This window comes from Prionailurus viverrinus, chromosome C1, assembly GCF_022837055.1.
Source record: "Prionailurus viverrinus isolate Anna chromosome C1, UM_Priviv_1.0, whole genome shotgun sequence".
In the NCBI taxonomy this organism is placed as follows: domain Eukaryota; kingdom Metazoa; phylum Chordata; class Mammalia; order Carnivora; family Felidae; genus Prionailurus; species Prionailurus viverrinus.
Window position 1 is genome coordinate 177,939,942 of NC_062568.1, and position 24,676 is coordinate 177,964,617.

Consider the following 24,676-nt stretch of genomic DNA (forward strand, 5'->3'; position numbering starts at 1 on the left):
GAGATTATGACCTGAGCCAAAATCAAGAGTTGGATATGGAACCGACTGAGCCACCCAGGTGCCCTTGTTCTTCAAAAGAGTTTATAACCCAAAAGCACAACTCTGTCAGGGGACATGTAATTGAATGGATTGGGCATACTTATAAACTGGTAAGAAAAGGAGCCAGTAAAGCAGGAGAGCGAGAGAGTAGGAATAGGTTGGTGGAGGGCTGAAGTTTCTCTGGTGGTAAAAGGAGATGAGATCCAGAGCATTTGATAGAGGGACTAATTTAGATAGGAAAGAAAAAAACCGGGTGTAGATGCATACCATTTATATGTGAATGACAGGAAGCCGAAGTAGCTCTCTGCACACAATTTTTATTTTCTCTATTATATAGGGGGTGTAATGGGGTTTGATTAAAAAAAAAAGTGAAGAGAGGTGGAATATCATGTTTGAGAAAGGTGGAGAAGGTTTGAAATACCAGTAGTAAAGAATGGGAGAGAGGGAAATCTAGAGAAAGATATTTGGATCATGTGGAGGGTCTACTTGTGATTGAAGGTCATTACTAGTGAAACCAAACTGAAAATGGTATAGCTTTTTTCACCCCCTCTAACCACTGAAGGAAAGAGCATAAACATGAAAATGGATTGAGCTGTTGGTGGTGTCTTGCCAGGCAGGTGCCGTTGGGAGGATAAGAAGGACAAAAGAAATGAGGGTATTAGAGAGAGAGAGAGAGAGAGAGAGAGAGAGAGAGAGTATGTGTGTGTGTGTGTGTGTGTGTGTGTGTGTGTGTGTGAAGACCAGTATAGTATAGAAAGTAATGAGTTTGAGGAATTGGAGGTCTCCTAGAGAGAACAGGGGAGTATTGGAGTGAGAAAGCTGTAGAGATAGAAGCCAGAGTATATTTGTGGGATTAGGAACAGGGTTCTTCTCCCAGATAGCCAAAGCAATGTTGAAAAAGAAAAGCAAAGCTGGAGGCATCATAATTCAGGACTTTAAGTTACATTATAAAGCTTCAAGTTACATTACATTACATTACATTACATTACATTACATTACATTGCATTACAAAGTTGATTACACAGTAATCAAAACAGTATGGAACTGGCACAAAAATAGACACATAGATCAATGGAATAGAATAGAAAGCCCACAAATAAATCCACAACTATATGGTCAATTAATCTTCAACAAATTGAAAAGAATATCCAATGGGAAAAGGACAGTCTCTTCAACAAGTGCTGTTGGGAAAACTGGACACCAACATGCAAAAGAAAGAAAGAAGACCACTTTTTTTAATTTAAATTTTATTTTATTTTTAAGTAAACTCTGCAGTCAGTGGGGCTTAAACTCAAAACGCTGAGATCAAGAGTTGCAGGCTTTACCAACTGAGCCAGGCAGGCACCCGCCCCCCCTCCCCCCCCAACCACTTTCTTCCACCATATACAAAATTAAGTACAAAATGGATTAAAATATGAGACCTCAAACCATGTAAATCCTAGAGAACACAGGCAGTAACCTCTTTGACATTGGCCGCCGTACCAGTGTTTTTCTAGACATGTTTCTTGAGGCAAGGAAATAAGAGCAAAAATAAACTGTTGGGACTACATCAAAATAAAAAGCTTCTGTACAACAAAGGAAACAATCAACAAGACTAAAAAGCAGCTATGGAATGGGAGAAGACATTTGTAAATGACTCAACACCAAAAAAACAAATAATCCAATTAAAAAATGGGCAGAAGACATGAACAGACATTTCTCCAAAGAGGACATCTGGATGGCCAATAGACACATGAAAGGTGTTCATCATCACTAACCATCAGGGAAATGCAAATCAAAACTACAATGAGATATGACCTCACCCTTGTCAGAATGGTTAAACTTAACAACACAAGAAACAACAGGTGTTGGCATGAATGTGGAAAAAAAGGAACACTTGTACATTGTTGGTGGGAATTAGTGCAGCCACTCTGGAAAATAGTATGGAGGTTCTTCATAAAGTTAAAAATAGAACTACCCTACAACAATTTAGCACACTACTAGGTATTTATCCAAAGAATACAAAAACACTAATTCAAAGGGATACATGCACCCTGATGTTTATAGTAGCATTATCTATAATAGCCAAGTTATGGAATCAGCCCAGGTGTCCATTGATTGATAAATGGGTAAAGAAGATGTGGTATATGTATGTGTGTGCATGTATGTATGTATGTATGTATGTATAATAGAATATAATGGAATATTATTCAGCCATAAAAAAGAATGAAATCTTATCATTTGCAATGACATGGATGGAGCTAGAGAGTATAATGCTAACCTAATTAATTCAGAGAAAGAAAAAATACCATATGATTTCACTCATATGGAATTTAAAAAATGAGCAAAGGGAAAAAGACAAAGATATAGATTCTTAATTATAGAGAACAAACCGATGGATAACAGAGGGGAGGTGGGGGGGGATGGGTTAAATAGGTGATGGTGATTAAGAAGCACACTTGTGATAAGCACCAAGTGATGTATGGAATTATTGAATCACTATATTGTTCATCTGAAACTAATATAACACTGTATGCTAACTAACTGGAATTAAAATAAAAATTAAAAAAAGGAACAGGGTTCTTTTTTTAAAATCAGAATTGCCAGCTGTGTTTAAAAAACTTCAGGACTCATTCTGGATCAACTAAATCAGAATTTCTAGGGAGTTGGAATGAGACACCTTCATTTAAAATGTGTCACAAGTTGGGGCACCTGGGTGGCTTAGTCAGTTAAGCCTCCGACTCTTGATTTTTGACTGAGGTCATGATCTCATGGTTTGTGAGATTGAGCCCCATGTCACAGAGCCTGCTTGGGATTCTCTCTCTCCCTCTCTCTGCCCAGCTCTTGCATATGTGCACTCTCTCTCTCAAAATAAATAAATAAACTTAAAAAGAAAAAGTTTCACATGTGATTTAAAGAAAGTTTTTAAAAATTACATATAATAAAATTTGCTCTTTTTGGTGTATAGTTCTAGGAGTTTGACAAATGCACAGTGATACCCTTTATTAGGATAGAGTAGACAGGAGGAATAGTTTTGGTGAGGAAGATATATTTATTTTTAAACACCATCTAATTTCTTATTACACTAAAGCTGCAGCCATGGAGTTAAGATTATTATACTGAATTAATATTTTCTCTTAAGTTTAGATCAGGACTGGACACTTTTTTTTTTTTTTTTTGGTAAAGAACCAGATAGTGAAAATTTTAGGCTTTGTAGCTCATGTGGTCTCTGTTGCATATTCTTTGTGTGTGTTTCCAGTGATTAAAACATATAAAAACCATTCTTTGCACTGTAAAGAAACTGTTAGAGGGCCATAGTTTGCTGACCCCTGGTAGATAATAAATACAACAATAAACTCTGACCTGTAGCGTTTGCTGATTTCTGAAATGTAAATACTCCCACTGTGGCTGGTTTTAAGCTACCCATGTGTTATACTGAATGCAGAGTTTGAAAAAGATGTGCATGAAGTATTTCTACTATATAATACAACAGTTATAGATAGGTAGTAAAACATAGTAATAAAATATTAATGAAATAATGAATTTTGAGTGCTTATTACCTTTCTTTTTTAAAAAAGTAATTTCTACGCTAAATGTAGGGCTTGAACTCACAGCCCTAAGATCAAGAGTTGGATGTTCTACCAACTGAGCCAGTCAGGTGCTCCGCCCTTTTTTTTTTTTTTTTTTTTTTTAAGTAGGCCCCCAGCCCAGCACAGAGCCCAACATGGGGCTTGAACTCAGGACTCTGAGATCAAGATTTCAGCTGAGATCAAGAGTTGGACAGTTAAGCAACTGAGCCACTCAGGTGCTCCCCCCTTTATTTTTAATATAACTTCATTGTGCATTCATAGGATTTAATTCTTAATAATGATTGTGTATAACTGTGGCTTGCAAAATTCTTGGAACTGTAACAATCAGCTCTTGCTAGCCTATATGAGTTGACTTAAACATATCATTGAAGCTAGAGCTTAAGTGAGATCATTTACCAAATCAATTTTAAGTGCCAGAATCAGATAAGCTCTTAAGTTTCTTTTTTTTTTTAATTTTTTTTTAACGTTATATTTATTTTTGAGACAGGGAGAGACAGAGCATGAACAGGGGAGAGTCAGACAGAGAGAGACACAGAATCTGAAACAGGCTTCAGGCTCTGAGCCGTCAGCACAGAGGCCGACGCGGGGCTCGAACTCACGGACCGAGAGATCATGACCTGAGCTGAAGTCGGCCGCTCAACCGACTGAGCCACCCAGGCGCCCCGCTCTTAAGTTTCTTTTAATTTGATTTTCATTTTCATCAAAGCAATATAAGTTCATAATTTAAAAAGTCAAAAGGTACTTCAAGGTTTATAGTGGGACCCCTCCCACCAAAATCCCAGCAGTTCCCTGATCTACCCTCTCTATCCTCCATTTCTAGTCTACAGAGCCAACATTTAACTCTTAGCTTTTTCTTCTAGTTTTATCTCCCTATTTTTCATAATGTGCTTATACTTCTATTTTAGTATAAATAGAAGTATTCTATTCCTTCTTAGATGGGGATTTAGGTCTCTTATGTCATACATGCTATTCTCCTTTACTCATTTTTCCAATGTATTTATATGACAATTATAATTGCTTCTTAATTTATCTTTTTTTTTTTTTAATTTTTTTTTAACGTTTATTTATTTTTGAGACAGGGAGATACAGAGCATGAACGGGGAAGGGGCAGAGAGAGAGGGAGACACAGAATCGGAAGTAGGCTCCAGGCTCTGAGCCGTCAGCCCAGAGACCGACGCGGGGCTCGAACTCACGGACCGCGAGATCGTGACCTGAGCTGAAGTCGGACACTTAACCGACTGAGCCACCCAGGCGCCCCTTAATTTATCTTTTTAAGATTTTATTTTATTATTATTTTTTAAGTAGGTGTCATGCCTGTACACACAACCCTGGGATCAAGACCTTAGCTAAGATCCAGACTTGGACACTCAACTGACTGAGCCACCCAGGGGGCCCTAAGATTTTATTTTATTTTTTAATTTTTATTTATTTTTGTGTGTTTATTTTTGAGAAAGAGAGAGAGAGAGTGAGCGGGGGGAGGGTCAGAGAGAGAGGGAGACATAGAATCCAAAGCAGGCTCCAGCCTCCAGGTTGTCAGCACAGAGCCTGACATGAGTCTGGAACTTGTGAACCGCAACTTCATGACCTGAGCCGAAGTCTGATGTTTAACCAACTGAGCCACCTCGGATCCCCCCTAAAAATTATTTTTAAGTTTATTTATTTATTTTGAGAAAGAGTGAGCAGGGAGGGCAGGGAGTGGCAGAGAGAAGAGGGAGGAGAGAGAGAGAAGCCCAAGCAGGCTCTACACTGTCAGCCCTGAGCTGTCAGCACAGAGCCCACCATGGGGCTTGAACTCCCAAACTGTGAGATCATGACGTGAGCTGAAGTCAGGCACTAACTGACTGAGCTACCCAGGCACCCCTGAGATTTTTTTTTTTAATTAATATTTTAATGTTTATTTACTTTGGAGAGAGAGAGAGAGAGTGTGAGCAGGCGAGGAGCAGAGAGAGGGAGACACAGAATATGAAGCAGGCTCCAGGCTCTGAGCTGTCAGCACAGAGCCTGACGCAGGGCTCGAATTCATGAGCCATGAGATCATGACCTGAGCTGAAGTCAGACACTTAACCGTCTGGGCCACCCAGGTGCCCCAGATTTTATTTTTAAGTAATTTCTACACCCAACGTGGGGCTCAGGCTTAAACCTTGAAATTAAGATTTTCATGCTGTACTGACTGAGATAGCCAGGAGCCCCGTAAATTGTCTTTAGTATTTACGTGTTATGATCATGTAACCAGTGCTTACAGACAGGCCATTAGTATATTATGATTACATGTTCTTCTTACATAATTTTTTAGAATTAATAATTGCCATAATTTTTATTTATTTTTAAATTTGCAACTGTAAACTCTTTTTCTGCTTTTTTTTTTTAAGTTTATTTTGAGGGAGAGAGAGAGCATGGGAGGGGCAGAGAGGGAGAGAGAGAATCCCAAGCAGGCTCCACACTGTCAGTGCAGAGCCTGATGTGGAGTTCGAACTCACAAACTGCAAGATCATGACCGGAGCCAAAACCAAGAGTTGGACACTTAACCATTGAGCCACCCAGGCACCCCAAATTGCCATAATTTTTAAACATTTGTGGGTTTTAAAGTTTATATATTTTGAGAGAGAGAGAGTGGGGGAGGGGTAGAGAGAGGGAAAGACAGAGGCAGTCGCTACTCTGTCAGTGCAGAGCCCAATGCAGGGCTCAAACTCATGAACTATAAGATTATGACCTGACCTGAGATCCACATGCTTAAGGATATGTATGTCCAACTTCCATTCAGGTCATGATCTCACGGTTTGTGAGTTCAAGCCCCGTGTCAGGCCCTGTGCTGACAGCTCGGAGCCTGGAGCCTGCTTCGGATTGTGTCTCCCTCTCTCTGCCCCTCCCCCGTTAATGCTCTCTCAAATAAAAACACTAAAGAAAAAAATTAAAAAAAAAAGAACAACAGCCCTTATATATATTAAAAGAATGACAGAGGCTTTTAAAAAAACCTCAGTTGACAAGCTGGCAGATAACATTGAGGAAATCTCCCAAGAAGTGCAACAAAAAGAGAAAGTAATGAAAAGTAGATGGGGCACCTGGGTGACTCAATCCATTGAGAGTCCAACTTATTTTTATTAATATGTTATTTTTTCTTTTTTTAAGGTTTATCTATTTATTTGGAGAGAGACACAGCATGAGCAGGAAAGGAGAGAGAAAGGAAGAGAGAGAATCCCAAGAGAGATCTGCACTACAGCTTTGTAGTATAGCTTAAAGTCTGGGATTGTGATGCCTCCTGCTTTGGTCTTCTTCTTCAAAATTACTTTGGTTATTCAGGGTCTTTTCTGGTTCCACACAAATTTTAGGATTATTTGTTCTAGCTCTGTGAAGAATGCTGGTGTTACTTTGATAGGGATTGCATTGAATATGTAGATTGCTTAGGGTAGTATCGACATTTTAACAATATTTGTTCTTCCTATCTAGGAGCATGGAATCTTTTTCCATTTTTTTGTGTCTTCTTCAATTTCTTTCATAAGCTTTCTATAGTTTTCACTGTATAGATTTTTCACCTCTTTGGTTAGGTTTATTCCTAGGTATTTTATGGTTTTTTTGTGCATCTGTAAATGGGATCAATTCCCTGATTTCTCTTTCTGTCGCTTCATTGTTGGTGTATAGGAATGCAACTGATTTCTGTGTGTTGATTTTATATCCTGCAACTTTGCTGAATTCATGAATCAATTCTAGCAGTTTTTTGGTGGGATCTTTTGGGTTTTCCATATAGAGTATCATGTCATCTGTAAAGAGTGAAAGTTTGACCTCCTCCTGGCCTTTTTGGATGCCTTTTATTTCTTTGTGTTGTCTGATTGCAGAGGCTAAGACTTCCAATACTATGTTGAATAATAGTGGCGAGAGTGGACATCCCTGTCTTGTTCCTGACCTTAGGGGGAAAGCTGTCAGTTTTTCCCCATTGAGGAAGATATTAGTGTTGGGTCGTTATATATAGCTTTTGTGATCTAAAGGTATGCTCCTTCTGTCCCTACTTTCTTGAGGATTTTTATCAAGAAAGGATGCTGTATATGCTTTCTCTGCATATATTGAGAGGATCAAATGGCTCTTGTCCTTTCTTTTATTGATGTGATGAATCACGTTAATTGTTTTGTGGATAGTAAACCAGCCCTGCATCCCAGGTATAAATCCCACTTGGTCGTGGTGAATAATTTTTTTAATGTTATTGTTGGAGCCGGTTGGCTAATATCTTGTCAAGGATTTTTGCATTCATGTTTATCAGGGAAATTGGTCTATAGTTCTCCTTTTTAGTGGGGTCTCTGTCTGGTTTTGGAATCAAGGTAATGCTGGCTTCATAGAAAGAGTCTATTTTTTCTTTTTTTGAGCAGCAGGCAAAATTTTATTAGAGTATAAGATTAGAAAGAAAGAATAGTAGGAACGCTCTCTTTACAGAGAAGGAATACTCAAAAGTGAATGCCCCTGGAATTCTGTACTTATTAAACACTAACTTCCAATTCACCTTCCCCCCAGCCTCTGGCAGCCACCATTCGTTCTGTGTGAATTTGACTACTCTGGCTACCTCAGATAAGAGAAATAACACAATTTGTCCTTTTGTGACTGGCTTATTTCTCTAAGTTGTTCATGTCTTCATGAAGATGTGGCTTCAACGTTCATCCATGTTGTAGGATGTGTCAATTTCCTTCCTTTATAAAGTGTTTTCTTATTTAAAAGTGACATACTAAAAAACTGATTGGAAGTTCCATGTCAATGGCCAGGTTGTGTTAATTGGAGACCTTTAGTGAAAGTTGATAAGATGAATATCTTTTTCATTGGTAACCCAAATATCCACATTTTTAGATCTTTTATGGGGTCCTTGTCAGTTTCTCCAGAGAAAATCTCTGTGACTTCTCCCTGGAAATAGACGGCTGGTAGTTCAGTGTTCAGAAAACTGAGGTGGGAAAGGGGGATAATTCTGTTTTCAATAAAGGACTTACCCCTAGTCTCAGCTGTGCTTGGTGTTCCCTGAGTTGACAGACAACCTTTGTGTGGGGTGGGGCAGGGGTGGTTGCCCAGTTGCTTGGGGGTTGGGGTGGAGAACTAAGGATCTAACTGCTCTTTCTGTAGACTGTCAGCCAGTCCTTCTGGTTATGGCCCCATCCCTCATTCCTGCCTTCAGGAGATGCATCGTGCCTTCAATTTCTGGCCTTCCCAGGGTACAGTGATGTGACTCAGATTGTTTTTTTATTGGACTTTCTTCAGGCTTAAGTTTCAGTTTTTGCACTCTACCAGGTCAAATTTATCTTTTTGCTTTTGCATATTAACTTTTTGTTGCTGTGTCATTTGCTGTTGTTTCCTCTCCTGATCTCTTTGCTATTGTGTGTTTATACCATTAAAAAAAGGGAGAGGAGCAGACCAAGAAACAGACTCTTAACTACAGAGAACGTACTGATGGTTACCAGAGGGGAAGATGGGCAGAGAGATGGGTGAATTAGGTGATGGGGATTAAGGATTGCACTTGGTGTTTTTTTTTTTTTAATGTTTATTTATTTTTGAGACAGAGAGAGACAGAGCATGAATGGGGGAGGGTCAGAGAGAGGGAGACACAATCTGAAACAGGCTCCAGGCTCTGAGCTGTCAGCACAGAGCCCAACTCGGGGCTCTAACTCACGGACCGCGAAATCATGACCTGAGCCGAAGTCGGACGCTTAACCGACTAAGCCACCCAGGCGCCCCAAGGATTGCACTTGTAATGAGCGCTGGGTGATGTATGGAAGTGTTGAATAACTATATTGTACACCTGACACTAATATTACACTGTATGTTAACTAACTGGAATTTAAATAAATATATATATTTTTTATTGCCAATTTGGATGATTTTAGATGTAGTGAAGAATCACATGTATTTAATCAACTGTATATTACCTGCTATAATCTACTTGCCTAATTTTTTTTTTCCTTACCCCATAGAAGCTTTTCAAGAGACATCTGTAAGCTTCTTGCTACAGTTTGGACCAGCAGCATTGGTATCACCTGGAAGCATGTTAGAATTGCAGAATTCCAGGCACCAATCCATACCTAGAAAACCATATTTTACATTTTTACGAGATCCCTAGGTGATTTGTAATTTAATGAAGTGTGAGAAACACTGTCTTCTGTTGCATAGTCAGAAATTTAGGAAGGACCTTGTAGTTATAAATACTGTTTTGGGGTCAGAGTATAGGTATTATTTGAAGCTATGGGAGTAGATGAGAGTATGAACCGTGGATCAAGGAAATACCAGTTTTAAGGTGTGGATGAAGGAAGAAAATTGAGAGCTAAGGAAGAAAGAAGCCCAGAGTACATGAGGTGTGGGAAAATGAGCAACCTTCCAAGAACAAGGGCTTCAAGATTAGTAGTGTTCTTTAGGGAGAGCCAGATTTCAGAGAAGGCTAGGAATTAGGGAAAAAACACATTCTGGGAACATACTGAAATTATAAAATAGTTTAATTACAATGTAGGGAGAATGTTCAGGGAGGAAGCTCCAGAGGATATAATGGAATGATGAGGAATGAGAAGATGGTTTAGTTAGTGGGGAGGCAGCTATACTGGGGTGAGAACATAGGAGATGACAAGTAGCTAAAAGGAACTTCCACTGTTCCCTACCTTCTTCTCTTCATGTTTCAGGCATTTGTTTAAATTGTCTCTTGGATCTTTCTTTCTTTCTTTCTTTCTTTCTTTCTTTCTTTCTTTCTTTCTTTTATATAAACACTGTTCCTTTAGTCTGGGACACTAGATTGTCTTCCTTGACTCTCTAGATTCAGTGCCCTTTGTGTTCCATGGCATCCGTTTCTTTCTGTGTCTTTTTTAAAAATTAAGATGTAAATCATACTTTAAAAATACTTTCACTGTGTTTAATCTTGGCCCAATAATTATATGTTTTACTTACTTGAATTGCCCACTGGACTGTTTGTTTTGTTACTATCTTTGGCATCTAGCCTAGCCCCTATATCTAACAGCTAATATTTCTTGGTTGCTGTGTGTTGTACACTGTTTTAAGTTTACATGTATTGACTCATTTAACCCTCATAGGATGTAGGTACTACTTTGGCCCTATTTTATGGATGGAGGAAACAAAGGCCTAGAATAAGTAGGTCAGTCACTGTTGAATGAACACATTTATTGTGTGTATCAGGCACTGTGCTGTAATTTTGGGTTACAGAGTTAAGAAAGTCTTTGGTCAGAGTTTCAAACATAATGTTAGTTAAAACTTTACCCTGAGAGGAGCCTGGGTGGCTCAGTTGGTGAAGCATCCAGCTCTTGATTTCAGCTCAGGTCATGATCTCACAGTTCATGAGTTCGAGCCTTGCATTGAGCTTTGTATTGACAGTGCAGAGCCTGCTTGGGATTCTCTCTCTGTCTTTCTCCCCTTACCCTGATTGTGCTCTCGCTCTCTCTCTGTCTATCAAATAAATGTAAAAAACAAAAACAACGACAAAAAACTTCACCCTGAGATGAGGGAAATATAGCTGGCTCTGAGTTTTGTAGTATTTGGAATGAAAAGGTTGAAAGGCCTAAATGCTTATATAATTAGATGTGCCCCTTCTCCCCCCAGCACAGACTGGAGACATACATTCGAATGTTGTTTTAGCCTTTTATCTACCATTTTTTGTTTGAAACCATCCTTTGTAAAGTCAAATCCCAGCATAGACTATTAGGGCTGAGATCTGCCATTCCTCCCTGGTTTTAATAAGTACCTAACTCTGACTCTTTTTTTTTTTTTAATTAAGTATTTTATTTGGAAACAATTTAAAACTTACAGAAAAGTTGCAAAAATAGGAATATAAAGAATACCTATATGTTCTTTACTCAGGTTTACTTGCTAACATTTTATTCCATTTACTTTATCATTCGTGTTCTCTGTTTATTATATAAAATCCTACTGCTTTTTTCTGAACTGCTTGAGAATAAGTTACATTCATCCTGACCCTTAACCCCTGAATGCTTTAATATAGATTTCCTAAGAATAGGAATGTTCCTTTACATTCCACAGTATGCTACAGTTATCAACTTTAGCACTTTTAACTTTGATACTTTACTGTTCATTTATAAATAGCATTTATAAAATACTAATTATAGACCACGACTAAAGAAATAATCTTTTTATAGTGCTGTAGATCCTGAATGCTTTCTTTAATTAAAAAATACCAAAGTGAATTTTTGAAACTTCTTTTAAAATTTTTTTTTCAACGTTTATTTATTTTTGGGACAGAGAGAGACAGAGCCTGAACGGGGGAGGGGCAGAGAGAGAGGGAGACACAGAATCGGAAACAGGCTCCAGGCTCTGAGCCATCAGCCCAGAGCCTGACGCGGGGCTCGAACTCACGGACCGCGAGATTGTGACCTGGCTGAAGTCAGACGCTTAACCGACTGCGCCACCCAGGCGCCCCGAAACTTCTTTTAAAAAGTCGGAAAATAGACTCTTAACTATAGAAAACAAACTGAGGGTTGATGGAAGGAAGTGGGTGGGTGGGGTGGACTAAATGGGTGATGGGTATTAAGGAGTGCACTTGTTGTGATGAGCACTGGGTGTTACATGTAAGTGATGAAATGCTAGATTCTATACCTGAAACCAATTTTATCATATAGGTTAACTAGAATTTAAATTTTTTTTTAACATTTATTCATTTTTGAGAGACAGAGTGTAAGTGGGGGAGGGGCAGAGAGAGAGGGAGACACATCATCCAAAGCAGGCTCCAGGCTCTGAGCTGTCAGCACAGAGCCCCACACGGGGCTTGAACCCATGGACCACGAGATCATGACCTCAGCTGAAGTCGGATGCTTAGCCGAATGAGCCACCCAGGCGCCCCTAGGTTAACTAGAATTTAAATGAAAATCTGAAAAAAAGTCAGAAAACACAATGAATTAAAATAAAAAGTTACTCATAACCATCATTTTTGTTTTTATTAAAATATACCTAAAGAAAACATACATACATACTCTCCTGTGCTGCTTCTCCATCCCTGTTGTATACACTATTAAGTTTCTGTATTTTTCCAGATGTTTTTATGTATGTATACACACACACACACACACACACACACACACACACACACCAAAGCAAACATGTACATTTGTGTGTAGATGTTTGCTCGTATATCTACATATTAAAATTGAATTTAAAAATCTTTGTTGCTGAAATTTAAAACTCATAATTTATGAAAGTGGAAACAAAAGTCCTTTTTATCATCTACTAAACAGAAATAAAACTCCTAGGCATTTTATGAATACTTATTTAGGAAGATATTTGTTCAGGTGTATTTAACATCACCTAGCACTGCAGTGCTCACCAGTACAAGAACTACCTTATCAAGTGGTTAAAAGATCATTAATGTACCCTAATTAGCTTTTCTCTCCATATGTTCCACTTGACCTACTTAAAGTGTTAAGTGGTTTGGAATTTTTTAAGCCTTATTTATAATATCATAATTTGGAAGCAACATATAGATATAAATCTCCCTGTCTCCATATAATTACAAGGTTAAGATAATTTTTTTGTTTTGCTTGTGTTTAGTAAATTCTATAATTTACATGATGATGGGGGTCAAATACCAGAGAAGGCAAGACATTTAGTTTGAAGACTCTAATTGGGATAAATTTGAACATACTCAGATTTTAGGAATAATGAATTATATCGAAATTTATCCTTTTGGACTATAAAGTCCGTAAGTATAGGGACTGTGTCTCTCTAGTTTATTGCTATAATTCCCCACTTATAGAACATAGGAGGTATTGAATATTTTATGTATATAATGATAGATAAGAATATATAAATAGGCCAGTATTGCATTCATTTCCGATCTTATAGTTCATTATAGTTGTGTTGTTTTAGGAACTTTATGTAGAAACAGCTTTGTAGTCATTTCATTCTTATTTCTGTAGATAAGAAAAGTAAGATACAAGGAGGCTCTGGGCAGCCCTCTGTAATAGATGAAATGGTCATTATATGTTTGTTGGTGGTAGAGCTACCAGTGAACTATTATTATCCATAAATAGCATCTTCCCCATGCAGCTTGGTCAACTCAGTTTAGCATAGAGCTCTTCCAGAGAAGGGATATAGATAGTACCAAGTCTTTGTGATTCCTTTTGGTGATTAGAGTGTAACCCACTGCTGACTCAAGGAGGCATATTGGTTCTTTTTGGGCCCTGCTGGTCACGGCTCTTAGTTCAGGAAGTTCTAGGTTTGAGAAGCTTAGTGTTTGAACTGAAGTTTCCTCAGGAGGGAATCAAATGCTCCTTTTGCTGGGTTTCCATTACACTTTGCTTTTACCTTTATTATAGTATTTACTTCACTCTGCCGAGTGTTACGGTTAGGTGTTTCTATGTGTTATTCCCTCTAGGTTGGTTCATTTGAGTGCTGGGAACACCTTGTCTTTGTACCTTTCATAGCTATAGCACAATACTTTGTATAGCACAAGTTTAAACTGTTAATTCTTATAAGTGGAGAAGTAGAAGAATTTTAAATTTTGCAAAATTATAGTTCCAATTGTAGCTATTTTTTGTAAGCTGCATCAAATCCTTTCCAAACAAGATAGGCATAAATAAGTAGCATTTAGAAAAAAGTATGGATTATAGCAAGTTCTTCCTTCATCTAACAATTTCAGAAGCCTGATAGTTTTTTTAAAAGAACAGCTTTATTGAGATAAAGTTCACACAGCATACAATTCACCCACTTAGAGTGTATAATGCCATAGGTTTTAGTACATTCACAGAGTTCTGCAACCATCACCACAAGCAATTTTGGAACATTTTCATTGGCCCACTCTGCACACATTGGCTCTCCTTCCCCTTTCCCTTTTAATACCACCCTAGGCAACCATTAATTTATTTTCTCTGTAAGTTTGCCTGTTCTAGACAGTGAAATCCTCTAATTTGTGGTCTTTTGTGACTGGCTTCTTTCAGGTAGCCTAAATGTTTTCATGGTTCATACATTTTATGGAATATTTCATTCCTTTTTACTGCCAAATAATATTCTACTGTCTGGATATATACATCTTATTTATCCATTCATCTTTCTTTTAAGCTTATTTATTTATTTTGAGAGAGAGAGAGAGAGAGAGAGAGAGCGAGCAAATGTGGTAGATGCGGAGAGAGGAGGAGAGAGAATCCCAGGCAGGCTCCATACTGTCAGCACAGAGCCCAGTGTGGGGCTCGAGATCACGAACCCATGAGATCATGACCTGAGCTGGGATCAAGAGTTGAATGCTTAACTGAGGCACCCCTATCCATCCGTTGATGGATATTGGGTTGTTGCCACTTTTTGGCTATTATAAACAATGCTGTTATAAACACTGATACACAAGTTTTTGTGCGGATGTAGATTTTGTTTTTCTTAAGTGTATAGCTATGATTGAAGTCGCTGGGTAATATGGTGACTCTAGGTTTAACCTTTTTTAAAAAAATTATTTATTTTTTAATGTTTATTTTTTTTTTGAGAGAGATACAGTGTATGAGTGGGGGAGGGGCAGAGAGAGAGGGAGACACAGAATCTGAAGCAGACTCCAGGCTCTAAGCTGTCAGCACAGAGCCTGATGCGGGGCTCCAATTTGCAGACTGTGAGATCATGACCTGAGCCGAAGTCAGATGCTTAACCGACTGAGCCACTTAGGAGTCTCTACTAGGTTTAACCTTTTTAAAATATTTATTTATTTTTTTGTTTTTAACTAATCTCCACACCCAACGTTGGGCTTGAACTCAAAACCCCAAGATCAAGAGTTGCATGCTCCACTGACTGAGCCAGCTAGGCACCCCTCTAGGTTTAACCTTTTGAGGAGCTGATAGATTGTTTTCAAAACAGTTACATCATTTTATGTTTCTATTAGCAGTGTATGAGAGTTCCAGTTTCTTCACATTCTTACCAACACTTGTCTGTCTTTTTGATTATAGTTTATCCTTGAATAATGTGGGAGTTAGAGGTGCAAATCCCCTGTGCAGTTAAAAATCTGTGTATAACTTTTGACTCCCCAAAAACTTAACTACTGATAGCCTACTGTTGACCAGAAGCCTTACTGATGACAGAAACAGATTAACACATATTATGTATGTTGTATGTATTACATACTGCATTTTTACCATAAAATAAGCTAGAGAAAAAATGTTAGTAAGAAAATCATAAGGGAAAATACATTTACAGTACTGTAATATATGTATTGACAGTGTGAGTTTATGTTGTCTGTTCATAAGATAAATCGTCTGTCTTTCAGTAACTACATTATTATTATATGATACAAAAATACTATAAGATGTTATACCTTTTACACTAGACATCAAAAATGAAAAGATAATGTGAAAAAACTCATTTATTTACAGATATAACAATTCATGCATTGATAATGAAACATAAATATGATTGGCAATGATGACAAAAATGTCATAGTTCTTGCTATACAGTTACTAAGTTTTCATATCAAGACACATGCACAACAGTTTATTAACTGTACAGTATGATGATTATTTGCTGTTAAGTGGAATTGAATCATCATAAAGATTTTCATCCATGTTATCTTCATGTTGAGTAGGCTGAAGAGGAGGAGGAAGAAGGAGAGTTGATCTTGCTGCCCTGGGGTGGCAGAGGCAAAAGAGGTGGAGGAAGAGGTAGAAGTGGAGGCAGGAGAGGCAGGCACACTCGGTGTAATTTTACAGAAATATGTAGTAATTTTTTTTTAAGTTTATTTAGTTTGAGAGAGAGGGAGAGAGAGAGATTCCCAAACAGGCTCCATGCTGTCAGCACAGAGCCTGATGCGGGGCTTGAACTCACAAACTATGAGACCATGACCTGAGCTGAAGTCAAGAGTTGGGCGCTTAACTGACTGAGCCACCCAGGAGCCCCTGTAGTAATTTCTATCTGACATTTTTGCTTTTTCATTTCTCTAAAAATTTCTATACAGTATCAATCCTTCTACCATTTGTTTTGTTTCGTTGCTTGTATCATACAAGGGTCCATATCCTAAATGAAGTCAAAAGCAGTCTTGGATATTTGGAACCCTTTTGCCAGATTGTCTAATGTCACTTTGTTTTCTGGAACTGCTGCTTCTTCATCTTCTTCTTCATCATCTGACATTGGTTCAGAAGCACTCCTCTCCATCACGTCTCTGTTAATTCCTCCGTTGTGATAGCATTTTTTCTCTAAGATCCATATCTTGAAACCCTTCACTCGCTGCTTCCCCCTCCCCCCCATATCTACGATCTCTTTCATGATTTCCTTGATTGGCTGTATTGTAAATCCTGTGAAGTCATGTACAACATCTGGACACTATTTTCTCCAGCAGGAATTTATTGTTCTGGGCTTGATAGCTTTCATGGCTTTTTCTGTAACAGTGATGGCATCTTTAGTGATGTAATCCTTCTAAAATATTTTTTTAATGTTTATTTTTGAGAGAGAGAGAGACAGACAGACAGCATGAGCGGGGGAGGGGCAGAGAGAGAGGGAGACACAGAATCTGAAGCAGGCTCCATGCTCCCTGAGCTGTCAGCACAGAGCCCCAACACGGGGCTCAAACCCACAAATTGCCAAGATCATGATCTGAGCCGAAGTTGGACGCTTAACCAACTGAGCCACCCAGGCGCCTCTTTAGTGATGTAATCCTTCTAGACTATCATGATGTTCTCTCTATCAGGGTTCTCTTCCATATCATTGACAATTCTTTCCAAAGACTACTGTGCATCACGAGCCTTTAAGGTCTTTATGACCCCCTGATCTAGAGGCTGAATTAGTGATGTTGTGTTTGGGGGCAAGTAGACCATTTTAACACTTTTGGTGTTGGATTTGTCGGGTTCTGGGTGGCCAGGGGCACTGTCCAATATCAAAAGAACTTTAAAAGGCAGTCTTTTACTGGCAAGGTAAAAGCCAGTAAAAGGTAAAAGCCTGGCAAGGTGTAAGCCTGGCAAGGTAAAAGCCAGGAAGTACCTGGCTTCAGGGACAAGCATTGATGAAACCAGTCTAGAAAAAGGGTTCTTATTATCTAGGCTTTCTTGTTGTATAATCAAAAGACAGACTGGTATCTGGTATTTATTTTTTCTCTTCAAGGCTTGGGGTTAGCAGCTTTATATAGATAAGGACAATCTTTTTTTTTTCTTTAATGTTTACTTATTTTTCAGAGAGAGAGTGAGACAGAGTATGAGTGGGGAGGGCCAGAGAGAGGGAAACACAGAATCCGAAGCAGGCTCCAGGCTCTGAGCTGTCAGCACAGACCCTGACGTGGGGCTTGAACTCACAGACCACAAGATCATGGCCTGAGCTGAAGTCAGACGCCCAACCGACTGAGCCACCCAGGTGCCCGATCTTGATCATAAATCCAACTGCATTTGCACCAAAGGATAGAGTTAGCCTATCCCTTCTTGTCTTTTTTTTCTTTTTTTTTTAATCCCTTCCTGTCTTAAATCTAGGTGCTCACTTCTCTTTCTTACTAATGAATGTCCTTTGTGGCTTTCCCCCCCCCCCCCACCCCAAGAAAAGGGCACTTTTGTCTGCATTAAAAACCTGTTCAGGCAGACCTCCTTTCTCCTCCATGATTTTCTTAATGGTTCTGGGAACTTGTCTGCTGCCTCTTGGTTGGCAGAAGCTGCTTCTTCTGTTATCTTAATGTTTTTAAAGCCAAACTTCTTTCTAAAATTATCAAACCATCCTTTGCTGGTTAAATTCTCTGGCTTTAGATCCTTCACCTTCCTTTTGCTTTCAGTTGTCATATAAAGACTTAGCTTCTCTTTGAATAATATTAGAGTCTATAGGTATGCCTTTCTTATAGCTGTCCTGCTATAAAAGCTGCACTTGCAATACAGGATAAAAAAGTATTTTGCAAAAAGTGTGAGGTTTTTGCATCTGCTGGCATAGCGGCAGTGACGGCTTCACAAATTTCCTTTTTTTTTTTTTTTTTTTAAACAATGGTCTTTTAGGCTGGTGGGCAACTGCAGACCTCAAACAATTCAACTTTTTCTTGTAATGTTATGACTTTTCTTTGCTTCTTGGGAGCTTCCAACATCACTAGTGGCACTTTGTATGGGTCCTTTGGTGTTATTCAAGGTTTAAGGCATTGCACTAAACACAGAAAATATGCAAGAACCACGGGAGATTACTTTTTACTGTGATATGTAATTCACTAGAGAGAAATGAACTGTTCATGCAGAGATGATTAGTGTCACAGGGCATTTTAAGTGGATACTTACAACACTTGAGCTTACTGCAATAGCAACAGGAGATGGCTACAAAATTATTACAGTAGTACAACATGTACTACAGTTAATTTTATGCAGTTATGATTTAGTACTGTATTTTTACCTTTGTTTAACATTTCTCTCAACCACAAATGGCACCATGTACAATCTGTAAGTGTTGGCACAAAATTTTGATGAATTTTAACTTTTTATGATTTGTGTATATTTTATGGTAGTAAATGATAAAATAGACTAGTGTATACATGTATTTTATGCATTCATGACATATCTAATGTTTTCTTAGGCTGTTATGTTTCTAGACTTAGGTGGTTTGTGAAGTTTTTCAAGCTGCTGGAAATCTCCAAAAAATTTTCCAAAAAATCTGTGTATAAGAGGACTTGTGCATTTCAAACCCCTGTTGTCAAAGGGTGAACTGTATAGTCAAATCCTAGAGGGTGTGAAGTGATATCTATTGTGATTTTTATTTTATTTTTTTGAATTTAAGTTAGTTTATTTGAGAGAGAGAGAGGGAGTGAATGAGAGAGAGAGAGAGAGAGAGAGACAGAGAGCAGGGGAGGGACAGAGAACGAGGGAGCGAGAATCCCAAGCAGGTTCCATGCTGTTAGCACAGAGCCCCACCCAGGGCTCAGTCTCACAAACCGTGAAATCATGACCTGAGCGGAAAGCAAGAGTCGGACGCTTAACCAACTGAGCTACCTAGGTGCTCCATTATTTTGATTTTGATTTCCTTGATGGCTGATGATCTTATTTTTTCATGTGCTACTGGCCATGTGTATATTGTCTTTGGAGAAATGTCTATTCAGATCCGGTGCCCATTTTTAATTAATCATTTGCCTTTTTGTTAAGTTGCAAGAGTTCTTTCTGTGTTCTAGATACAGTTTTTAAAATCAGATATATGGGGCACCTGGGTGGCTCAGTCCGTTAATTGTCCGACTTCATCTCAGGTTATGATCTCGCGGTCCATGAGTTTGAGCCCCGCGTCGAGCCCTGTGCTGACAGCCTAAAGCCTGGAGCTTGCTTTGGATTCTGTGTCTCCCTCTCTCTCTCTGCCCACCCCCCACTCATGCTCCGTCTCTCTCTCTCTCTCTGTCAAAAATAAATAAACATTAAACATTTTTTTAAAATAAATAAAATCAGATACATGATTTACAAAGATTTCCTGCAGTTCTGTGTGTTGTCTTTGCACTTTCTTGATGTCATCTGAAGCACAAAAAATTTTAATTTTGATCAAGTCCAGTCTATCTGTTTTTTTTCTTTTAGTCATTTGTGCTTTTGGTTTCTAAGAAACTAATGCCTAATCCAGAGTCATGAAGATTTAAGCCTATTTTCTTTGAAAAGTTTTTTAGTTTTAGCTCTTATGTTTAGATCTTTGATCCATTTTGAGTTAATTTTTGCATATGGTGTGATATAGGGGTCTGACTGTGTTCTTTTGAATAAGGATAACCAGTTATCCTAGCACCATTTGTTAAAAAGACTATTCTTCTACCATTGAATTTCTTGACATTCTTATTGAGAGATATTTAACAGTTTCTGTTTTGAAGAATATATTCACATTTTCCCCGTTTTCCCTCTATATTGTCTCTTTTTTATTAAAAAAAATATTTAGAAACCATCTCAAACTTATAGAAAAGTTAGAAGTATAAAAAGAGGTTAGAGTGGGAGAGAGCCAAAGCATAAGAGACTCTTAAAAACTGAGAACAAACTGAGGGTTGATGGGGGGTGGGAGGGAGGGGAGGATGGGTATTGAGGAGGGCACCTTTTGGGATGAGCACTGGGTGTTGTATGGAAACCAGTTTGACAATAAATTTCATATATTGAAAAAAAAGTATAGTACAAATAATTTATTTTCTTGAATCATTGAGAGTAAGTTGCTGACATGATACCCCACAATGATCATATTTGTCTGTATTTCCCACCACCAAGAACATTCTCCTATACAAAATCAGAATATTCACGTTGATGTATTACAACACCAATCTTATTCTCAGCTCCCATTCAAGTTTTGTCCTTCCTCCAGTAATATTCTTTGTAACAAAGTCACAAACTGCATTTAATTGTCACAATTCTCTAGTTTTCTTCAATCTGGAACAGTTCATCAATCTTTCTTGATTTTCACAACCTTGACTTTTTTGAAGATTACAGGCCATTTTTTTTTTTTTTTGGTAGAATATCTCTCAATTGTGGCTTGTCTGATGTCTCCTCACGATTAAATTCAGTTTGTGCGTATTTGGCAGGAATATCACAGAAGTGATGTTTTATCCTTCTCATTGCATCCTGTTGGGGGCCCAAGATTTTATCATCACTAGTGGTATTAACTTAATTGATTATTTGATTAAGGTGGTATTTGCCAGACTTCTCCACTTCTTGTCTTTTTACTTTTGTGACTAATAAGCATTTTGTAGGAAAGCCTTCTGAGATTTTGTAAATCCTCCTCATTAATCTTTCAATTATTTATTTATTTTTTATATCTGCCTGCATGGACACGTGGATTCTTATTTTGTTTGATGACTTATATTTCCTTACTATCATTATTCATATTGATGCTCCATATTTGGTAGTGGGAGCCCCTTCAGTTGGCTCCTTTATTTTTTGTCGTGGCCCCTCATTCTTTGAGCACTTGCTTGCTTTTTGGCTTAACGTGATGTTTGAGGTTCATTTGGTTCTTGCTCTGCCCCAGCCCTGGAATCAGCCTTTCTTCAAAGAGCCCAGATTGTTTTAAGTAGAGGATGGCACTAGAAATAAAGATATGGGTACTGGTTATGCATATTGGGGGTGCGGCTGATCTCAGGACCTCTCAGGACAGAGCTTGGGAATAATTTTATTCCCAGTGTGTACAGACATTTGCATCTCTCTTTCTATTGAATTTCATGAGTTCATTATCAATAGCTGCAATTCCAGTTCAAACTCGAGGGATCGTTCTATTTTTTCACTTTTCCATATTTGTAACTTCCTTTTTAGACTATGAGAAAACTGGGTCTTATTAATTTTAATAGTTTTACTTATTTGGTTCATATCTCTGTATGTACCTCATCTCTTACAGCTATTGCTGCATTCCCCCAACACCTCGCAGCCTCCCCTCCCCCAAGTAGAAACTCTTTTCACCCTTATCTGGCTTTGTCTCATTGCACTGGTATGCCCATTTCTGAGGACTGTGTCCTCATTGGCTTGGTCTCCACTACACTGTGCCACCGGGCCCTGTGCTGCTGTGCTTCTTATTTCATTTAGCTTTTTTTAACACCTTGTGCCAGGCTGTCCCTGTGAAGATCTCCTTCTTACCCTCCTCTGGCTCTGAGATCCTGTGCTGTGCTGTGCTGCTGTCCCCTTATTTGGACATAATCCTTCTTCACCTGCTTTGGGCTCTGATACTAACTCTTGGCCATCATGACCAGTCTCATGTAATGGCTTTTGGGCTGAATTGTTGGTGAAGGGGCTTCACACTGTCTTTTGAGAGAAGATGAAGTTTTGGGTGGCATCTGTTCAGAATTAAAAGTTAGCACTTTATAAGAAGGAAAAAAAACCCAGGTAGCTTGAAAATTTCACATTTTAGGCAGTTATTGGTAGAGTTCTAAAAGGATTCCTTCTTTGGCTAACATTTAATATAAAATAACACTTGATTTATAATTATCTGAATCTTAATGTACATTGGTTAATGAGCTGTTCCTGACTGAGGAAATTAGAAAAGAAATAGTAATTTACATCTACAAAATAATATTCATTTTTCTTCTAGCTCTTCCACCAAAGCCACCTAAGCCAATGACTTCAGCTGTTACAAATGGAATGAAGGACAGTTCTGTTTCTCTTCAGGATGCAGAATGGTACTGGGGGGATATTTCAAGGTAATAACTAGAATACTACTATAATTCAATGCAGTTGAAAAATCATTTTTGAGAATTAGTTAAAAATAAAACATTTTAATGCACTACTAGTTGTTAAAGATTACCATTTTGAAAATCATATGTGAGAACATTTCAAAAGTTTCTAAATGCTGTCCTTCCCACAAAAAAGTGACAAGAAAATCTTTATTACAGGTGTGATCATTACTTTTAATACTGTATTGAGGATAGATTTCTGAATAAATGAAACTTCTACATTTAGGATAGCTACATGTGTTTTAGGATAAAAGATAGCTACAGGTACTTAATTTTCTTTACCTTTCTGTGTCTAAGTCAGTGGTTCCATAATCTTTGCATGCACAAGAACCAATTGAGGTGGGGCCCAGGAATCTGCATTTAACAGTTTCCCCAGGTGATTTTGATGTAGTCTTCACATACCTCATTTTGAGAAACAGGACTTTAGAACAGGTTTACTTTTTGGGTAAGATGTGGTTTTGGAAAAATCTGAGCCTAGAGAAGGGAAATATATATATTGAATTTGAATTTTCAAATTTCTTGTTTTTCTTGAATTTTGTTTTAGAAAAGACCTATCCATTTCTGTCAAATTAGGTTCCAGGCTGATGGTGTATTCTTTAATATGCTTGTGTTTCTCTTTCTCTTGTCTGTTTTCTTTAATTCCCAGAGTGCCACTCATTTCTTTTTTTTCCCCTTTGTTACCATTTTAACCATCTTTAAATGTCCAGCTTAGCGGCATAAAGTACATTGACAGTATTGTTCAACCCTCACCACCATCCATCTCTGGAACTATTTCATCTTCCCAAAGCATAACTTTGTACTCGTTAAACACTAACTGCCTTTTCCTCCTATTCTCCCCAGCGCCTGGAAACCACCATCCTACTTTCTGTTTCTATGAATTTGACTACTCTAGGTACCTCACATAAGTGGAATCTTACCATATTTATCCTTTTGTGACTGGCTTATTTCACTTAACAAAATGTCTTCAAGGTTCATCCGTGTTATAGCATGTGTCAGTATTTTCTTCTTTTTTAAGGCTGAATAATATTCCATTATGTGTATATACACCACATTTTTATTTATTCATTCATCTGGACATTTGGCTTTGAACATTTGGATTGTTTACAGCTTTTGGCTATTGTGAATAATGCTGCCATGAACATTGGTGTATAAATGTTTATTCAAGTCCCTGCTTTTAGTTCTTTTGGGTGCATGCCCTGAAGTGGAATTTCTGAGTTATATGGTAATTCTATGTTTAATTTTTGGGAGGAGACTTAATATATTTTTATATTAAAATGGATCAGAAAATTTTTATTTTGTAATTATATAATAAAATTATTTGTTAGATTTAAATATCATTTAAATTTATATTCTTTTTTTTTTAAGTTTTATTTTGAGAGGAGGGGGAGCACAAGCATGTGGGGGAAAGGGGCAGTGAGAGAATCAAGCACAGGACTTGAACCCACTAACTGAACTGTGAGATCATGACCTGAGTCAAAACCGAGTCAGTTGCTTAACCGACTGAGCTACCCAGTCATCCCTTAATCTTACATTCTAAGACCATGTGGGTCTGTAACTCAAGAGTCTTCTATGCCCTCCTTTCCTGAGTGTTCTAGTATTCTTAAAGTTCTAAACCAACTCTGCGAGAGGAGTTTATCATCAGTATAAATTCAAATTGGAGAAGATTATATTGAAAGGTTGTGAACTTAGTGAAATTTTCCCCTTCTGATCAGACACAGCTGCCACTGTTGCTTAAACATAACCTTCTTTCTAAACAGCTGCTGGTTTCTCCTGAAACCGTACAAGTTCAGACTTGCCTAAGGAAGCCCTAAAGGCTTAATGGAAACATTATCCCCTACAGACGTTTGAAATCTGGAAGAGTTTAAAAAGCAAATAGCCTGTCCTTAGGTTGCATAATTCCAAAAATCAAAACAGAAAGATCATATCTAGGGGGAGGAACTAAATGACCTCTGAGGGCCCCCATAATTCTGTGACCTTAGACATACTCCCCTCCTAACTAGTCTTAGTAGTAATATGTGAAGAA

At 38.1% G+C, this 24,676-nt stretch overlaps 1 protein-coding gene across 2 annotated transcripts in view; it reads left to right on the forward strand.

The window, feature by feature from the left end:
- PIK3R3 (phosphoinositide-3-kinase regulatory subunit 3) overlaps positions 1–24,676 on the forward strand; it is a 151,992-nt gene that overhangs the window by 81,803 nt on the left and 45,513 nt on the right. For both annotated transcript variants that reach the window (XM_047869669.1, XM_047869668.1), the window contains exon 2: positions 22,512–22,620. In XM_047869669.1, the coding sequence (XP_047725625.1) occupies positions 22,538–22,620 (83 nt within the window). In that variant the 5' untranslated portion in view covers positions 22,512–22,537. The remainder of the gene's footprint in view (positions 1–22,511; positions 22,621–24,676) is intronic.